The sequence below is a fragment of the Urocitellus parryii genome, chromosome 11 (genome assembly GCF_045843805.1).
Source record: "Urocitellus parryii isolate mUroPar1 chromosome 11, mUroPar1.hap1, whole genome shotgun sequence".
Classification (NCBI taxonomy): domain Eukaryota; kingdom Metazoa; phylum Chordata; class Mammalia; order Rodentia; family Sciuridae; genus Urocitellus; species Urocitellus parryii.
This window is the reverse complement of record NC_135541.1, coordinates 47633096-47646260: the sequence shown is the minus strand read 5'-3', so window position 1 is coordinate 47646260 and position 13165 is coordinate 47633096. Positions and strand designations below refer to the sequence as shown.

The 13165-nt window shown below is 38.9% G+C and overlaps 1 protein-coding gene across 2 annotated transcripts in view; it reads right to left on the bottom strand.

The window, feature by feature from the left end:
- Positions 1–13165, bottom strand: part of Dnajc6 (DnaJ heat shock protein family (Hsp40) member C6) — a 159980-nt gene that overhangs the window by 27197 nt on the left and 119618 nt on the right. For both annotated transcript variants that reach the window (XM_026411021.2, XM_077790976.1), the window contains 7 exons: positions 10269–10391; positions 6882–7015; positions 5728–5922; positions 4595–4712; positions 3242–3321; positions 1771–1964; positions 1598–1678 (listed from right to left, as the gene is read on the bottom strand). In XM_026411021.2, coding sequence (XP_026266806.1) covers positions 1598–1678; positions 1771–1964; positions 3242–3321; positions 4595–4712; positions 5728–5922; positions 6882–7015; positions 10269–10391 — 925 coding nt within the window. The remainder of the gene's footprint in view (positions 1–1597; positions 1679–1770; positions 1965–3241; positions 3322–4594; positions 4713–5727; positions 5923–6881; positions 7016–10268; positions 10392–13165) is intronic.

Genomic DNA, 13165 nt, shown 5'->3' with positions numbered 1-13165 from the left:
GAATGGCTCTGCTTCAGATGGTCCTTATACCAAGCTGAAAGAAGATACTTTCAGCATAAAATGGGCTCAGCACAAAGGCCTCTTCTGGGAAAGGACTAGAGAGACAGTGAATGACTTTCCAGGCCTTGCTTGAGATGAGCTCCCACAGAGCATTGTTATGTAACGTCAGATGGACTCACATTCTGAATCAGGTTGAGGTCCACACCCCTAATACCCAATTCTGAAATGGAAAGAAAAAAAAAAACTATGAAAAGAGAAAGGCTTTCCTAAGTTTGGTGCAAACTCAGCTGGCAGAAAAACCTGACTGGAATGGATATGATATTATTTAGACTTCATTGGTCTCACTTAGGGTTTCCCTTACAGGTTTCACTGAAGAAATTTTAGCATGCTTGATTACAAGTTGTTGTCTGAGATACCACTGAGGTTGTTAAGAAATATCTAGCTTATATACTGTATCACCTTTCTGCATTCCTAAACACATCTGGCTCTGAGAGGTTCAGATAAAGAGACTGTGCATCTGTGCTAAAATCTCTTCCGCAGACTACAGAAGTTATTTATAATTTACAAATAGTTTACAAAATTGGCAATGGAAAGGTAAGAGTGAAATTTTATTTATTAAAGTCCTTACTGTGAGGAAGATACAAGGTAAAATATACCAAGAAAGTGTTGCAAAATCCATCTACTGGGTTTATTGACTGGGTTTATCCAAGTTTGAGAAATTTTGGGTTCCATTTCTCAAAAGAAAATTCTGAAAGTCAGTCTTTTAATTCCAATGAATTCTTTCAACAAACACTGAAAACATCTAGAAGCTAAAGGAATAGGAACTCACATTCACACATCAGAGGAAAGTCAACTAAGAGTTTTAACTAGGTCATCCCCAAAGCCATCTGTCACCCTTTCCTACATAAAGTCCCAACTATTCAATTCTACACCAAAGCTTGCATTTAATCTCAGCAAACTCTAAAGTGAGGATGGCTGATCTATATGGATTAGGATGCCAATGCTACTAATGGCAGCAGTCTGAAATGCTATGTTGAGAAGGATCTGATAACATCTCCAGGTTTGGGAAAAAAGAATACAATAATGGAGCCCCAAATTTATGCTAATGATTGTTAAAACAAGTGACAGAGACATAGAGGCCAGGTGTTTGCCTTACCTGTGCCAACATAAGCTCAGTTCTGCCCAGCTAGTGCTCAGGGCACTTTGGAAGAAATGCTCGACTACATATTTTTAGAATATTTAATTGAAGGCAGGAAACAGAATTCTTTGCTAATTTATTTATATTGTCAGTAGCCTAAAGGGGGATCTTAGGAAAATATCACACTTATCCATCAAACCAAGAACACAGCACAGAGGAGATGGAAGTCAGCTGAACATGGCCTTCTGCATCAGTCTGAGTGCATCCATGAAGTTGAAAATAGGGAAGTTGTCCAATTTGAGAAAGGAGTGAGGGGGAAGGGTATGGAATAAAGGGAAAGGAGCCTGAATGATTTCTAATTGCTACTTTAATTTAGACTGCTTCAAAAGCTAAGTGTCTCTACAGAAGAACCACAATCTCAAACTTTACATGTAAAGTTTGAGAAATGCTTGAAAGTACCTTGCCAACAGAGAGAGGCAAAGAAGCCACTTTGCCCCAAATTCCTGGGGTTGTCTGGAGGGAGATCTGCTGGAGCCTGTCCTGCAAGACAAAAGGCCACGTAGCATCAGTGAAACTCGGGGAATACAGCAATGTGCTAAATAACACAAACTTTTGGCCTGAAAAATAAATACCTCCTAAGGCCAGAGTATCTTGATGCTCCTGGTGAGAAGAGAAGAGGATACTGGGGTTGACATCTTTTGTGCAGTAATGCTCCCATGGTGGGGTTAAGTCTACCGCTTTGTCCTGGGGCTGTAGTTCTACATCCAGCGTCACCTGAAATAGCTGAGGGTATTTTTCTGGTACATCACATGCATCTAACTCAGGCCTACAAAGGGATTTAAAAGAATAAGGCCAATGAAAAACAATGAAACCAGCATAAGGCTCAGCAGAGCAACCACCAGAGGTAGACTTTCAGGTTAACTAGAAACTCATTTCTAGAGAAGACTCAATCATTAGCTAGATACAGTACTTTACTTTTCTGTGTCTCAGTTTCCTCATCTCAAGAAAAGAGAATAACGTCCTATTCAAAGAACATGGAGATTGCAAATGTAAGAGCACTCTGGAAAGCAGAACTGATACATCCAGCCAGGCTGCACTGGCATGACCAAGTCAGGTATTAAAAGAGTGAAACAGGCTATGGCCACCATAGTTACCCTTGAATATCTGTCCCTATCCTGGCCCCAGCAATGCTCACCTATCACAAATTTGGCTACCCCCAAGTTATCAAACCACCCTACGATATTGCAACTGAGGGCCAATGTCTGGTACAGAGGGCTCCTCCAGAACCCTGCTCTAGTGTTCTAGCCTGTTATCTATTTTATGGATCACTGATCATTCCATACCACTGATTTAACTGTCATTCCTGAAAGAAATATATGGAAATACACAGATGCAAAGGATCAAAGTAGTAATACTTTGTTCCTTCTTTGTCCACTCTTGCTCCCTATATAGTTTGGGTCTGGAATGTCCTCCAAAAGCTCCAGTGTTGAAAGCTTGTTCCTCAGTGCAGTAATGTTCAGAGGTGGAGATTTAGGAAATGATTAGATCATAAAAACTCTAACCTCATTAGTGGAATAATGAGGTAAATGGACTATATGAGTTGAAAAGACTGAGTTCTTGGGTGTTTACCATTGGGGACTATATCCTGTCCCTGGCCTGCCCCACCCTCTTCTCACTCTCTCTGCTTCCCAGATGCCTTGAAGTGAGCAGCTTTCCTCTGCAACACCCTTCCTCCATGATTCTTCTTCCTTAGAGCCAGCCAACTGTGAACTGAAACCTCTGAAACTGTGAGCCAAAATAATTATTTCCTCCTTTAAATTGTTGTTCTCGGGTATTTGTCACATTGGTGGGAAACTGACTGGTATGTTCCTTCACATGGCAATTTTAGACCTTTCTATCTGAAGTCTTGGATCTACTTGCACTTCTTAAGACAGGTCATATTCAATGGAAAGTTTTCAGATATATCCAGCTTCTCTGTGTGGTGGAGCTACACTCAATGATCTAGCGGCACAGGACTCAGGGGGAATGCACCATGGCACTAAAGAAACTCAACACTGCACAGCTACCCAGTGCAAACAGGCTTTCAGTCCGAGCAGTACTTACTTAGTGAACTTTAATACTGTTGTGTCCAGAGGTATGAATCCAGAATGAAACTGAAGCTGGAATATCTGTGTGTTGGTCACCTAAAAATATCCAAGGGAAAAAAAAAACATTACAATTTACCAGTGAAAGGGGAATGTGATCAAGATGTTATATTTTGGGGAGCCATGAACCTTCAACTCTTTCTACATCTGAATCTTTGTTTACTATGAATATTAAACGTCTCCCACTTCTCCCTTTCACAAACTCTGCCTTGGAAAGCTGTTTCCTCATCCACTGTTTCCCCATCCCATGTTCTGATACACTGACATGCTTTCACTCATCGTATTCTTTCTTCCCAGGATGCCCTGCTCCAACCCAATGAACTCATCCTTTTTGGCCCACCTTGAAAGGCATATCTTTCTGGAGCCTATGGGGGCTACTGCTGGCTAAAACAAACTGTTCCTATTGCAGCACCTCATCTCCCCTCCATATGGTATTATGGATACTTTAAACATGTGTAAATTTTTCCTGCTGGGCTGAGTTTCTTAACGGCAGGAACACAGTCATATTCTTTTCAATCCTAGACACCTAGGCAATGGCTGGAACAGAGCATAAACTGAGCAAAATTTGTTTAATTAAAATATGATTCCTTGCAACATCATTCTTAAAGTCAAAGAGAGGCAATAACCCAAATATCTACCAATTGATGGAAAGATTAATAGAATGTGGCATAGTCACACAACAGAATATTACTTGGCTATACAAAGGAATGAAGTACTGATACATGCGGTTACATGGATAAGCCTCAAAAATATACGCTAAGTGAAAAAAAGCCAGCTACAAGACACCATGTATTGTATGATTTCATTTATATGAAATCTCCAAACTAAGCAAACCCTCAGGGACAGAAAGTAGGTTCATGGTTGTCTGGAGATAAGGAAGAGGAAATGGGTAGTGACTGCTAATGGGCACAGGGTTTCTTTTAGGGGTGATAAAAAAATGCTTTGGAATTACACAGTTCTGATGGTTGCACATTCTTTTGAATGTACCAAAATCCACTGTATTACTGTATTATATACTTTAAAAGGGTGGTTTTTATGTAATGTGAACTTTATCCCAGTAAAAACTTTGGGGGAAAAACACAGTTATTTAATTCCACAGTAATCATACCAAGAACTTTAGTAAGTCATACCTCTACAAGTCTCAGTATCTTCCCCTGTAAAATGAGGAAGATGGACATAAGCAACCTTTAAAGGCTCTTCCTCATTCTTAAACCACAACTCATTCACCCCAAAGTGATTGGGGAGAAGATTAAAAAATATCACTGTTAAAAACTCAGATGAGCTAATGCCATGATTCTTCCAGAAAGCTTACCTTAGCTTGCAGCCGGCTTCCAATGGTTGACCTCAAGTGATACATGGAGACAACCACATCTCCTTGCACAGTGATGTTCAAGGGAATGAAGATTTTTCCATCTTGGACCCGGTATTCTCTTTAAATAGAATCAAAACAGACATTAAAAGCTATCCAGTCTGGTACAATTACACAGACAGAGGCATAGTGCTCTGTGGCCTGGCCAAGAGACCCATCTGCCCAGATCTGGACCTAGAAACTATTTCTTTTCTTGAGCAGAAATGCAGCCCATGCCAACTGAGGGAAAACTGCAATGGGAAGACTCTCAATCTCACCTGGACTTCCAGAAAGTACAACTGACCATCTCTAGTTTGCTGATCACTTTATTTTCCTCAAATGTATCATCCCTTGTGTGTGTTTGCCTTTTCCTAACCTCAAGCTAGTAGTAAAAGCAGAGATTTAAGGAACAAAAACTTCAACCAAGCTACATATAGAAACAGGAATGCCACAGTCTATGAGAGCCTTGAATACTAATCCCCAAATTCCTTCTATTCCCAACTATTTGCTCTTTAGTTACCACTTATTTCTTTTTCTCCACCCCATTCTCAACAACCTCCCACTGGTATCTCCTTTTCATTATAGATTCTATAACTTCTCTAATTATGTCATCATTTACATAGTTGCTCACTTAGAGACTTCATTCATCCCTGATTCACTAAATCCCATCAAGGCCATCTCCCTCTTAAATGTCCAGGTCCTCTGTCCCTCTACAACATGCACATTTTTTTAAAAAGATGTGATGGACCTTTATTTTATTTTTTTTATTCATATGCGGTGCTGAGAATCCAACCCAGTACCTCACACATGCTAGGCAGTGCTCTACCACTGAGCCACAACCCCAGCCCTCCCCACCCCACTGTCTCAATGCTCACTGTAGCTCATGCTAGTCCCTTAGCCTATGGCACAGCTGCATGTGAAAAGGAGCCATGCCTCCCTTGATTTAGTTATGCTTGTCTATGATCGCTACCGACATTGAATTTTTTTTTTAAATCAGCCATTCCACAGTGATATAGACCTGCAGGAAGAACACAAAACAATTTACACAGCAATTGAGCAGTGTATAAGAAGTAAAGGAAAAAAATCATAAGACTCACTTCATTCGTTCAAAATCTGTGCAGGTTGTATATATTTTGGTTTCTCCAATCAGTACATCACAGTAAGGGCGACATCCGTTTCTCTGTTTGTTGAAAAAGGGTATGGGACTGACGGTGATGGACTTGATCGTGAGAGGCTTGAAGTGAGGGCGATAGGGCTTGTCTGCTAGTAAGTCACACATATAGCCCAGGTACCTGAAACAGAAGATTGCCGTTAGGGGGCCCGTCACATCAGGAGAAGCAGGTAATTTTTGCTATGAAGTTTGTCCTTGCAAATCTTTAAATTGCAATAAAAATTTGCTGTTATTTTATTCAATGTTAATTAGCAAAAGAGAATGCAGATAATATTTTATCCACTGACCTTGCTGTACTTCCCCAAAGAACTGATAACAGGGTATTTATTAAATCCAAAAGCTTATGGGAGATTTAGAGTAGCTTAATATTTGTTCATCTATTCTTATTTCATTTAGCAGATTAAATTTATCAGCTGAAGACCCATTTTTGGATGTTAAAATTTTATCATCAGAAGTACTTTTATAATCCAAAAAAGTAAGAAGATACAATGTAAATCAGGGGAAGAAATTATGACTAAACAGAAGAAAATAAATAGTTATTATCTAAAGAGTGTTTCCTTTTTTAAGCCACTGTTCAGACTATCTGTTATAATCCAATTCCTTGTTCCTCTCATAATAAAAAGTGAATTTTAAAACATCTCATTCTCTCTACATTTTGGCATTTCCTCTTGTTAATTGTGATGATCATCTTATAAATATAACCAGGTACTGCTGGTATTTTAATAAAGACCTAAATGATGCAACAGAAAGGGACTGGTCTTAGAGCTTGAGATCCTGGCTATGTGAATGTTTTAGACCTGGGGCAAATTACAACCTATCTGAGTCAGTTCTCTCACCTGTAAAATGAAGGAAGAGATAAGCATTCTTTAAAGTTTCTTTCTGATTTTGAAATCACAAACTCATATGGGACTCATGAACGTGCATGAAAATCCAATATCTTAATTCAATAGTTTCCATAGTTCAGAATAATGTCAGATAAATTAGAAGAAAGTTAGGAAAGTACCTACAGGGCAGATTCCAAACTGTACACAGTAACAACCAGACCACACTTGCTCAGACCCTGCACCTTGCTTACTGTACCTCCTGTGGGATGGTGACAGTCCAATTCCTGGTCGCTTCGCATACAGCAATCGAATAGCAGGGCCAGGAGTAGAGTAGAGATTACAGAAAATGAACATAGCACCAACCAGAATTGATGATGCCGCCCGTCCATCCTATCAAAGATGATGCATAAAGTCATCAAGAACATGATCAAATCTGAGAAAGGCTGCACTTGCAATTAACAGAAGGAGGGGAGAAATCCTCCTAACAGTTTTTCACTTCAAAACTTTTCATTGGAAAACAAAAATTTGTCCAAGCTATCAAAATCACAAAGAAGCAGGAAAGACTTTTTCTTAGGCTAAAACTCACTCTATACTAACCCAAGAAGCCCAGCAAAATAATTTGACTCACTTAAATTTAAAGAAAAATAATGTGATCTTTAAAGTAGCTTTGGACTTTAAAGTTGCATTAGACTGGTGGCATCATACCTCACAGATGAGGGGTCTTGATTTAGGACAAGAAGTAAAGAGCTCACAGATTAGGCAGATGCCACTTGATGGGATGTGTTGCATAAGTATTTAACCCAAAATGTGCTCCAACATTAATATAAAATTTAAAATATCAATTGATACGTCATTCAACATAGGAATAGATCTTCTATGAACTGAATATTTGTGTCTTCCCAAAATTCATGTTGAAATGCTAACTTCCAATGCAATGGTATAAGGAAGTAGGCATCTGAGGTGGAGCCCTCATGAATGAGATTAGCGTCCTAAGAACAGGGCACCTCTCTCCTTCAGTCTTCCCTCCTCCCTCCCTCTCTCCTCCCCCACTCCTTTTCATCTGCTCTGGGCACATGAGGATACAAAAGAAAAGACAAACCAGCCCTGAGAAGACACTGAGTCTGCAGAGACCCCGATCTTGGGCTTCCAGTCTCCAGACCATGAGAAAAAAATTTCTACCACTGAAATCAACCAGTCTAGAGTGTTTTTGTTTTAACAGCCTGAGATGACGAAAACAATATTCAGCAACACTCCAGACACAGCCTCTTCTAGAAGACTCTTAAGTGAATGGCTACGGCTCACTCCGTCTTACAAAGCGCATCCTTATACTGAATGTGTTGAGTTGAAGTCTATTCCTCCTCAGCTTCTATTCGGTGCCCTTCATTCTTCCTTCCATGAGAAAAAAAAAAAAAACAAGTCTACTCCTCTCTCCTTGTGACTGTCCTTCACTGCCTGCAGTGCTCTCCATCAAAAGTTCTGTTTTCCAGGTGAAAACAAAACCAATCCCTTGGATTCTTTGTCCTTTGAAATTTCACTCAGAGAGACCTCTTCATTTAGTATGCATTTCTGAACAGACCAAAGTTTTAAAACATCACCCTAAAATGTGCTGCCCAAAGGGAGGTGCAAGATATGAGTGCAAGATATCACCTTTCTTAGTCTGGATACTGTGCTCTCATGAACGTAACTAGAATAAACGAAGGCTAAATCACAATAGAAGCTCCTGTTGATCTTCATACCCACCGAAAGCCCTACTTCTTTCTCAGATCACCTGTTAAGCTATAGACAAACATGCTTAATCTTTCAGAACCAGAACTTAGGGCTGTTCATTTATCCTGTAATTAACTTCACATTGTTAGTTTCTGTTAAACAAGTAAACTACAAGAACTTTTTAAATCCAGGTCTATTATGTGACCCTCCCAATTCTAAGAAAATGGATAAGCATGATTTCCACATTTTCATCATTGTGTTAATTTAGAAAGCAAAGTATGCTAGGCATGATGGCAGATGCCTATAATCTGAGCCACGCAGGAGGCTGAGGCAGGAGGATCACAAGTTTAAGACCAGCCTCAGCAACTTAGCAATACCTTGTCTCAAAATAAAAATTTTTTAAATGGGCTGGAGATGCAACTCAGTGCTAAAGTGTCCCTGGATTAAAGCCCAATATGACTAAAGAAATAGGTAAATAACCATCAATCTAATGAAATCTCCTCCATGAGTTCACCTACCTTTGGAAGCAAATATATTCAACCCCCACCCAACTAAATATATATCAACCTAGGTCAAATTTCTCCATCTTGACTGCAAGAAACTAGAAAATCTCATACAAAAATTCAATAAATTAGTCTATTAGCCTGGCTGCAAAATGTCTAGTTGGTTTGACATTTATATTTATAATAAACCCATGTGGACTCCTTTTTTTTAATAAGAGTTTAAAAATTATCTGAGAAAAGATTCATTAGAATTTTTCCCTGAAGGGCCATCAGGGATCACCAGCTTATAACTTTTCAGTATCAGCCTCCTTCATCTTTTGAGAGAAATCCTTTCCTGTGGCTTGCCTGGCACCTCCTCTTCCTGTTTCTTCATAGGACCCTGGGGATCCAGAACTGCTTCTCTGAGTACTTTTAGCAATCTGCCATGTAATTTAAGCCCTGAAAGTAGATTTATTTTGAGTACTGTGAGGTTTTCTTACTACCTCAATATCTATCAGCTCTGTCTTAATTATTATTGTCAACCCCTTCTCAAGAAGGCGAGGGGAAATCATTCAGTAATATCATAGCAAAAAAAAAAAATATATATATATATATATATATATATATACACTCTGAAATTTTTAGAAGCAGTAAATTATTTCCAGTACTATGCTCAGACTCCGTTGGTGCATTCATTGTTTTCCTATTTTCAATTGCTTATTCAAATCTTGCTTGTCTAGGGTACAAGGGTAACAAAGACACAGTTCTTTCCTGTGAGATGCTAACAGTCTAGTGGGAAAACAGACAGGAGAACAGCTTAGTATGGTGCAGTGTGATAGATGCCACAGAAAATACTGAGATACACAGTGGGAGGACCTGCACTGTGAAAATGCTTAGAAGAATCAGAAAGATTTTATCACAAGTTGAGTTTTACAGGACAAGTAAAAGGCCTGAGAGAAAGGGTTAGAGAAAGGCACTTTACAAAGTCAATGCCCAGAAAAATCATCAGTCCTAATGGAAACTATTCTAAAACATAGTCTATTTAAACTATTTACAAGGACAGAGGGAGCTTCACTCTTATTTTTATTCAAACACAAATTGTAAGAAAAAAATAAATATGACAATATGTTTGTGTCAACTCTATTCACAGAAAACTCAGTGCATTACTACCTAGGTACCCACAGCTTTATTTTTACCTCTTTTAGAATACTTGGCACATTTTAGAGTCCCCATATTATGTGGGTTGTGTATATGTATCTGCCTCTCCCAGTAGTATTTATATTTTAAAACAAAAATAATACATCATTCCTCATTTTTCCATCCCTCGGACTGCCTAGCTTCTAAGTAGAGGCTCAATAAAGCTACAGAACTCAAATGTTACCTATCCATCATTCTGGATAGGACCATCCATATCTGACCAAACCAAACCACAGATACCAACTATGGGTACTCACCAAGCAGTGGACAACACAGACGTTTTTGGGATTCTGTAGCAGCCAATTATACATATTCCGACACACAGCAAAGAGGTTGTGCAGACTGGGAGCCTGCCTAATGGGCCAACTGCATTCTGAGACCTAAGGAAACACAGCAAAAGGAAGAAGGTGTCACATTGAACTTCTTCTGAAAGTAAAACCACATCTCCTTGTACTATAGCCAGGAAAAGTTGGGAACAGGGCCTAAACACAGAATTTAAAAAAAAAAAAAAAACATATTTAATGCAATAATTTTTTTTTTTTTTTTTTTTTGGTGGGGAGCAGGATTTATCGGGGATTGAACTCAGGGGCACTCGGCCACTGAGCCACATTCCCAGCCCTATTTTGTATTTTATTTACAGACAGGGTCTCGCTGGGTGGCTTAGCTCCTCATCATTGCTGAGGCTAGCTTTAAACTCACAATCCTCCTGTCTCAGCCTCCCAAGCTGCTGGAATTACAGGCATGTGCCCCTGAGCCCAGCTTTAATGTAGTAATCTTTAAATTAAAGAATGCTATTTCTTGTAGAGGCATGAAAATACATTGTGAAATGCATTTTAAATTAAGTAAGACTTTTTAATTATTTTTTTTTAGTTGTTGACGGAACTTTATTTTATTTATTTATATGTAGTACTGAGAATCAAACCCCATGCCTCACACATGCTAGGCAAGTGCTCCACCTCTGAGCCACAACCTCACCGCTAAACAAGACCATTTATGCTACACATTTTGGTTTTTTTCTATTCTCTGAGGTAACATAGAATTTAATTTCTATTAAGTATTAAAGCTTTTACCTGCCTACCAAATGCTTCACTGTAGGCTTAGGTTGTAAGTCCCACACTGTCCCTAATTTTATCTTGGCTTTCATTAAAACATGTAAGTGCAGTAACATGAGCCAGGGGAGGCTATGCATGGGTCTTATTTTTCTCTTTGAATGAAGGGATCTACAACTCCAAAGGAGAAATCTTTTGTATCTTCATTTTCTTAATATACATATCCATTTAGCATGTTATGAAGCATCAGGAATACTGCTTGGTCTGATTTGTACAACAACAGATAAGACGAACATTTTTGTTAACCAGAGAACAACTGATCAAAATGTAAATGAGAAATTATTTTGGCCTCCGCAGTATTGCCTCGGAAATGAACACGTGGAGTTTCCCTGTCTGAAGCTGCCAAGAAAGTCCATTCTTTTCAGTTAATTTGTAAGTTTTTTCCTACAAAATAATTGTGCATGGTGTCAGGGAACAGTCCAGATTATCTATTTTTATACACTTCTTGGAATGACAAATATGGTTTATTAAACAAAGTATTTGAAATGCTTGACATAGCTACAAAACAATCCAGGGTGATCCAGCATTGGGCTTATTCATTTAAACTCAGCCAATATGATTCAGGCCCATTCTTTACCCGCTAAATGTATTCCCCATTTGATACTCAAGGCATAGAAATGACATTGAATTAAAAAACTGGAAGTCATGTCTTTGTGCCTCTGTCCTTGTATATATTTGTCTCTGAAAGTCTTTATCAGTAGAGCATCACGGATAAGACCACAGGCTAGATTTTTGCCTGTATTCATCACATAGTACCTGCATTAATGCATAGTACCTGCATTTCTCCAAGCTTCAATTCCCTGTGTGTGAAGTGCAAGTGAGCATTAAAGGACTGTGAGAATTCAGCAGCACCACCCGAACACACAGAGTGCTATAAGACACTCACAGAGACAATCAGCTAACTTACTGTCAAGCTGCACTGAATTGACTGTTCATACTTGTCTCCCTCTCTAACAACTGAGTTCCACGAGAAAAGAGACCACAGCTTCTTCATCTTTGTAACCTCAGAGTTCACCAACAGTGTGCTGTTGCTGTGGTGGCTGGTGCTCAGCAGTTACTTGCTGAGTGAGGGAAAATGAACAAAAGAATAAAGGAATGAACCCCATCTGACACTCACTCTCTTTTTGTAATAAGATTTGTCTACCTGTACGATATCTTGAGGAAGGAACAGGTAAATCAAGTTTGTTTTGCTTCCCTAAAAGTAGATTTGCTGATTTCCTAAGAGTAGAGGAAATTTGTTGTTCTAGCAAACATTTTTAAAGGTCACACACCAAATTTCAATATCTGGAATGAGTCTCAGCTAAAAATGGGCTAAATTGTTTTTAGCACAATAGGCTAATAGCTCCAGAATCATTAAATCAATCAAGTAAATAATATTAATTTAAAGAACTCCATAATTATATATTTACTTGATATATGATTATATATTATTAGGCAAACATATAATTAGAATTTTTTTTAAAACCAAGGGCTCTGTCTACAGGAGGACAAACATGAAGACACACATGAAACAAAAAAGAATTTTTTAAAGGAATTAAGTCACTGCAAGCTCCTTTTGCAGCTCTCTGGGGTTCATTATCTATGTGATAGGCAGAATAACCAGCTATGTGACCCCCTGGTGCTGTTTCCTGCCTCCCTGAACACTTCCTGGAGTTGCTGGGCATTAGGAATACCATGTTGATTACCAGGCTGCCTCAATACCACCCTGTGGGAAGGGGCCAAACCTCACTGGGGCTGAGTGCCATTCCATTTTCGTCTCTCCATTGCTCTCAGCATGAGACAGCCTGGGCAGGAGCCTTCTGCTCACTAAGCACAGGAGGAGAAGGTGCAGCAGAGAGTCAGACTGAAAAAACATGTGCAGTGTTTTATGAACCTCGAATCATTTGTGAAAAATGGGTATTTCAATCAATTGCTTATTATAGCATTTTATTATTTACTAGTGATATTAATCATAGTTACTACTTCCTAAAAGCTAAGCCTAAGCCAGTCACTGCTAATCAAATATATTTCTTACAATAAACCTACAGAAAAAAAAATTGAAGAGC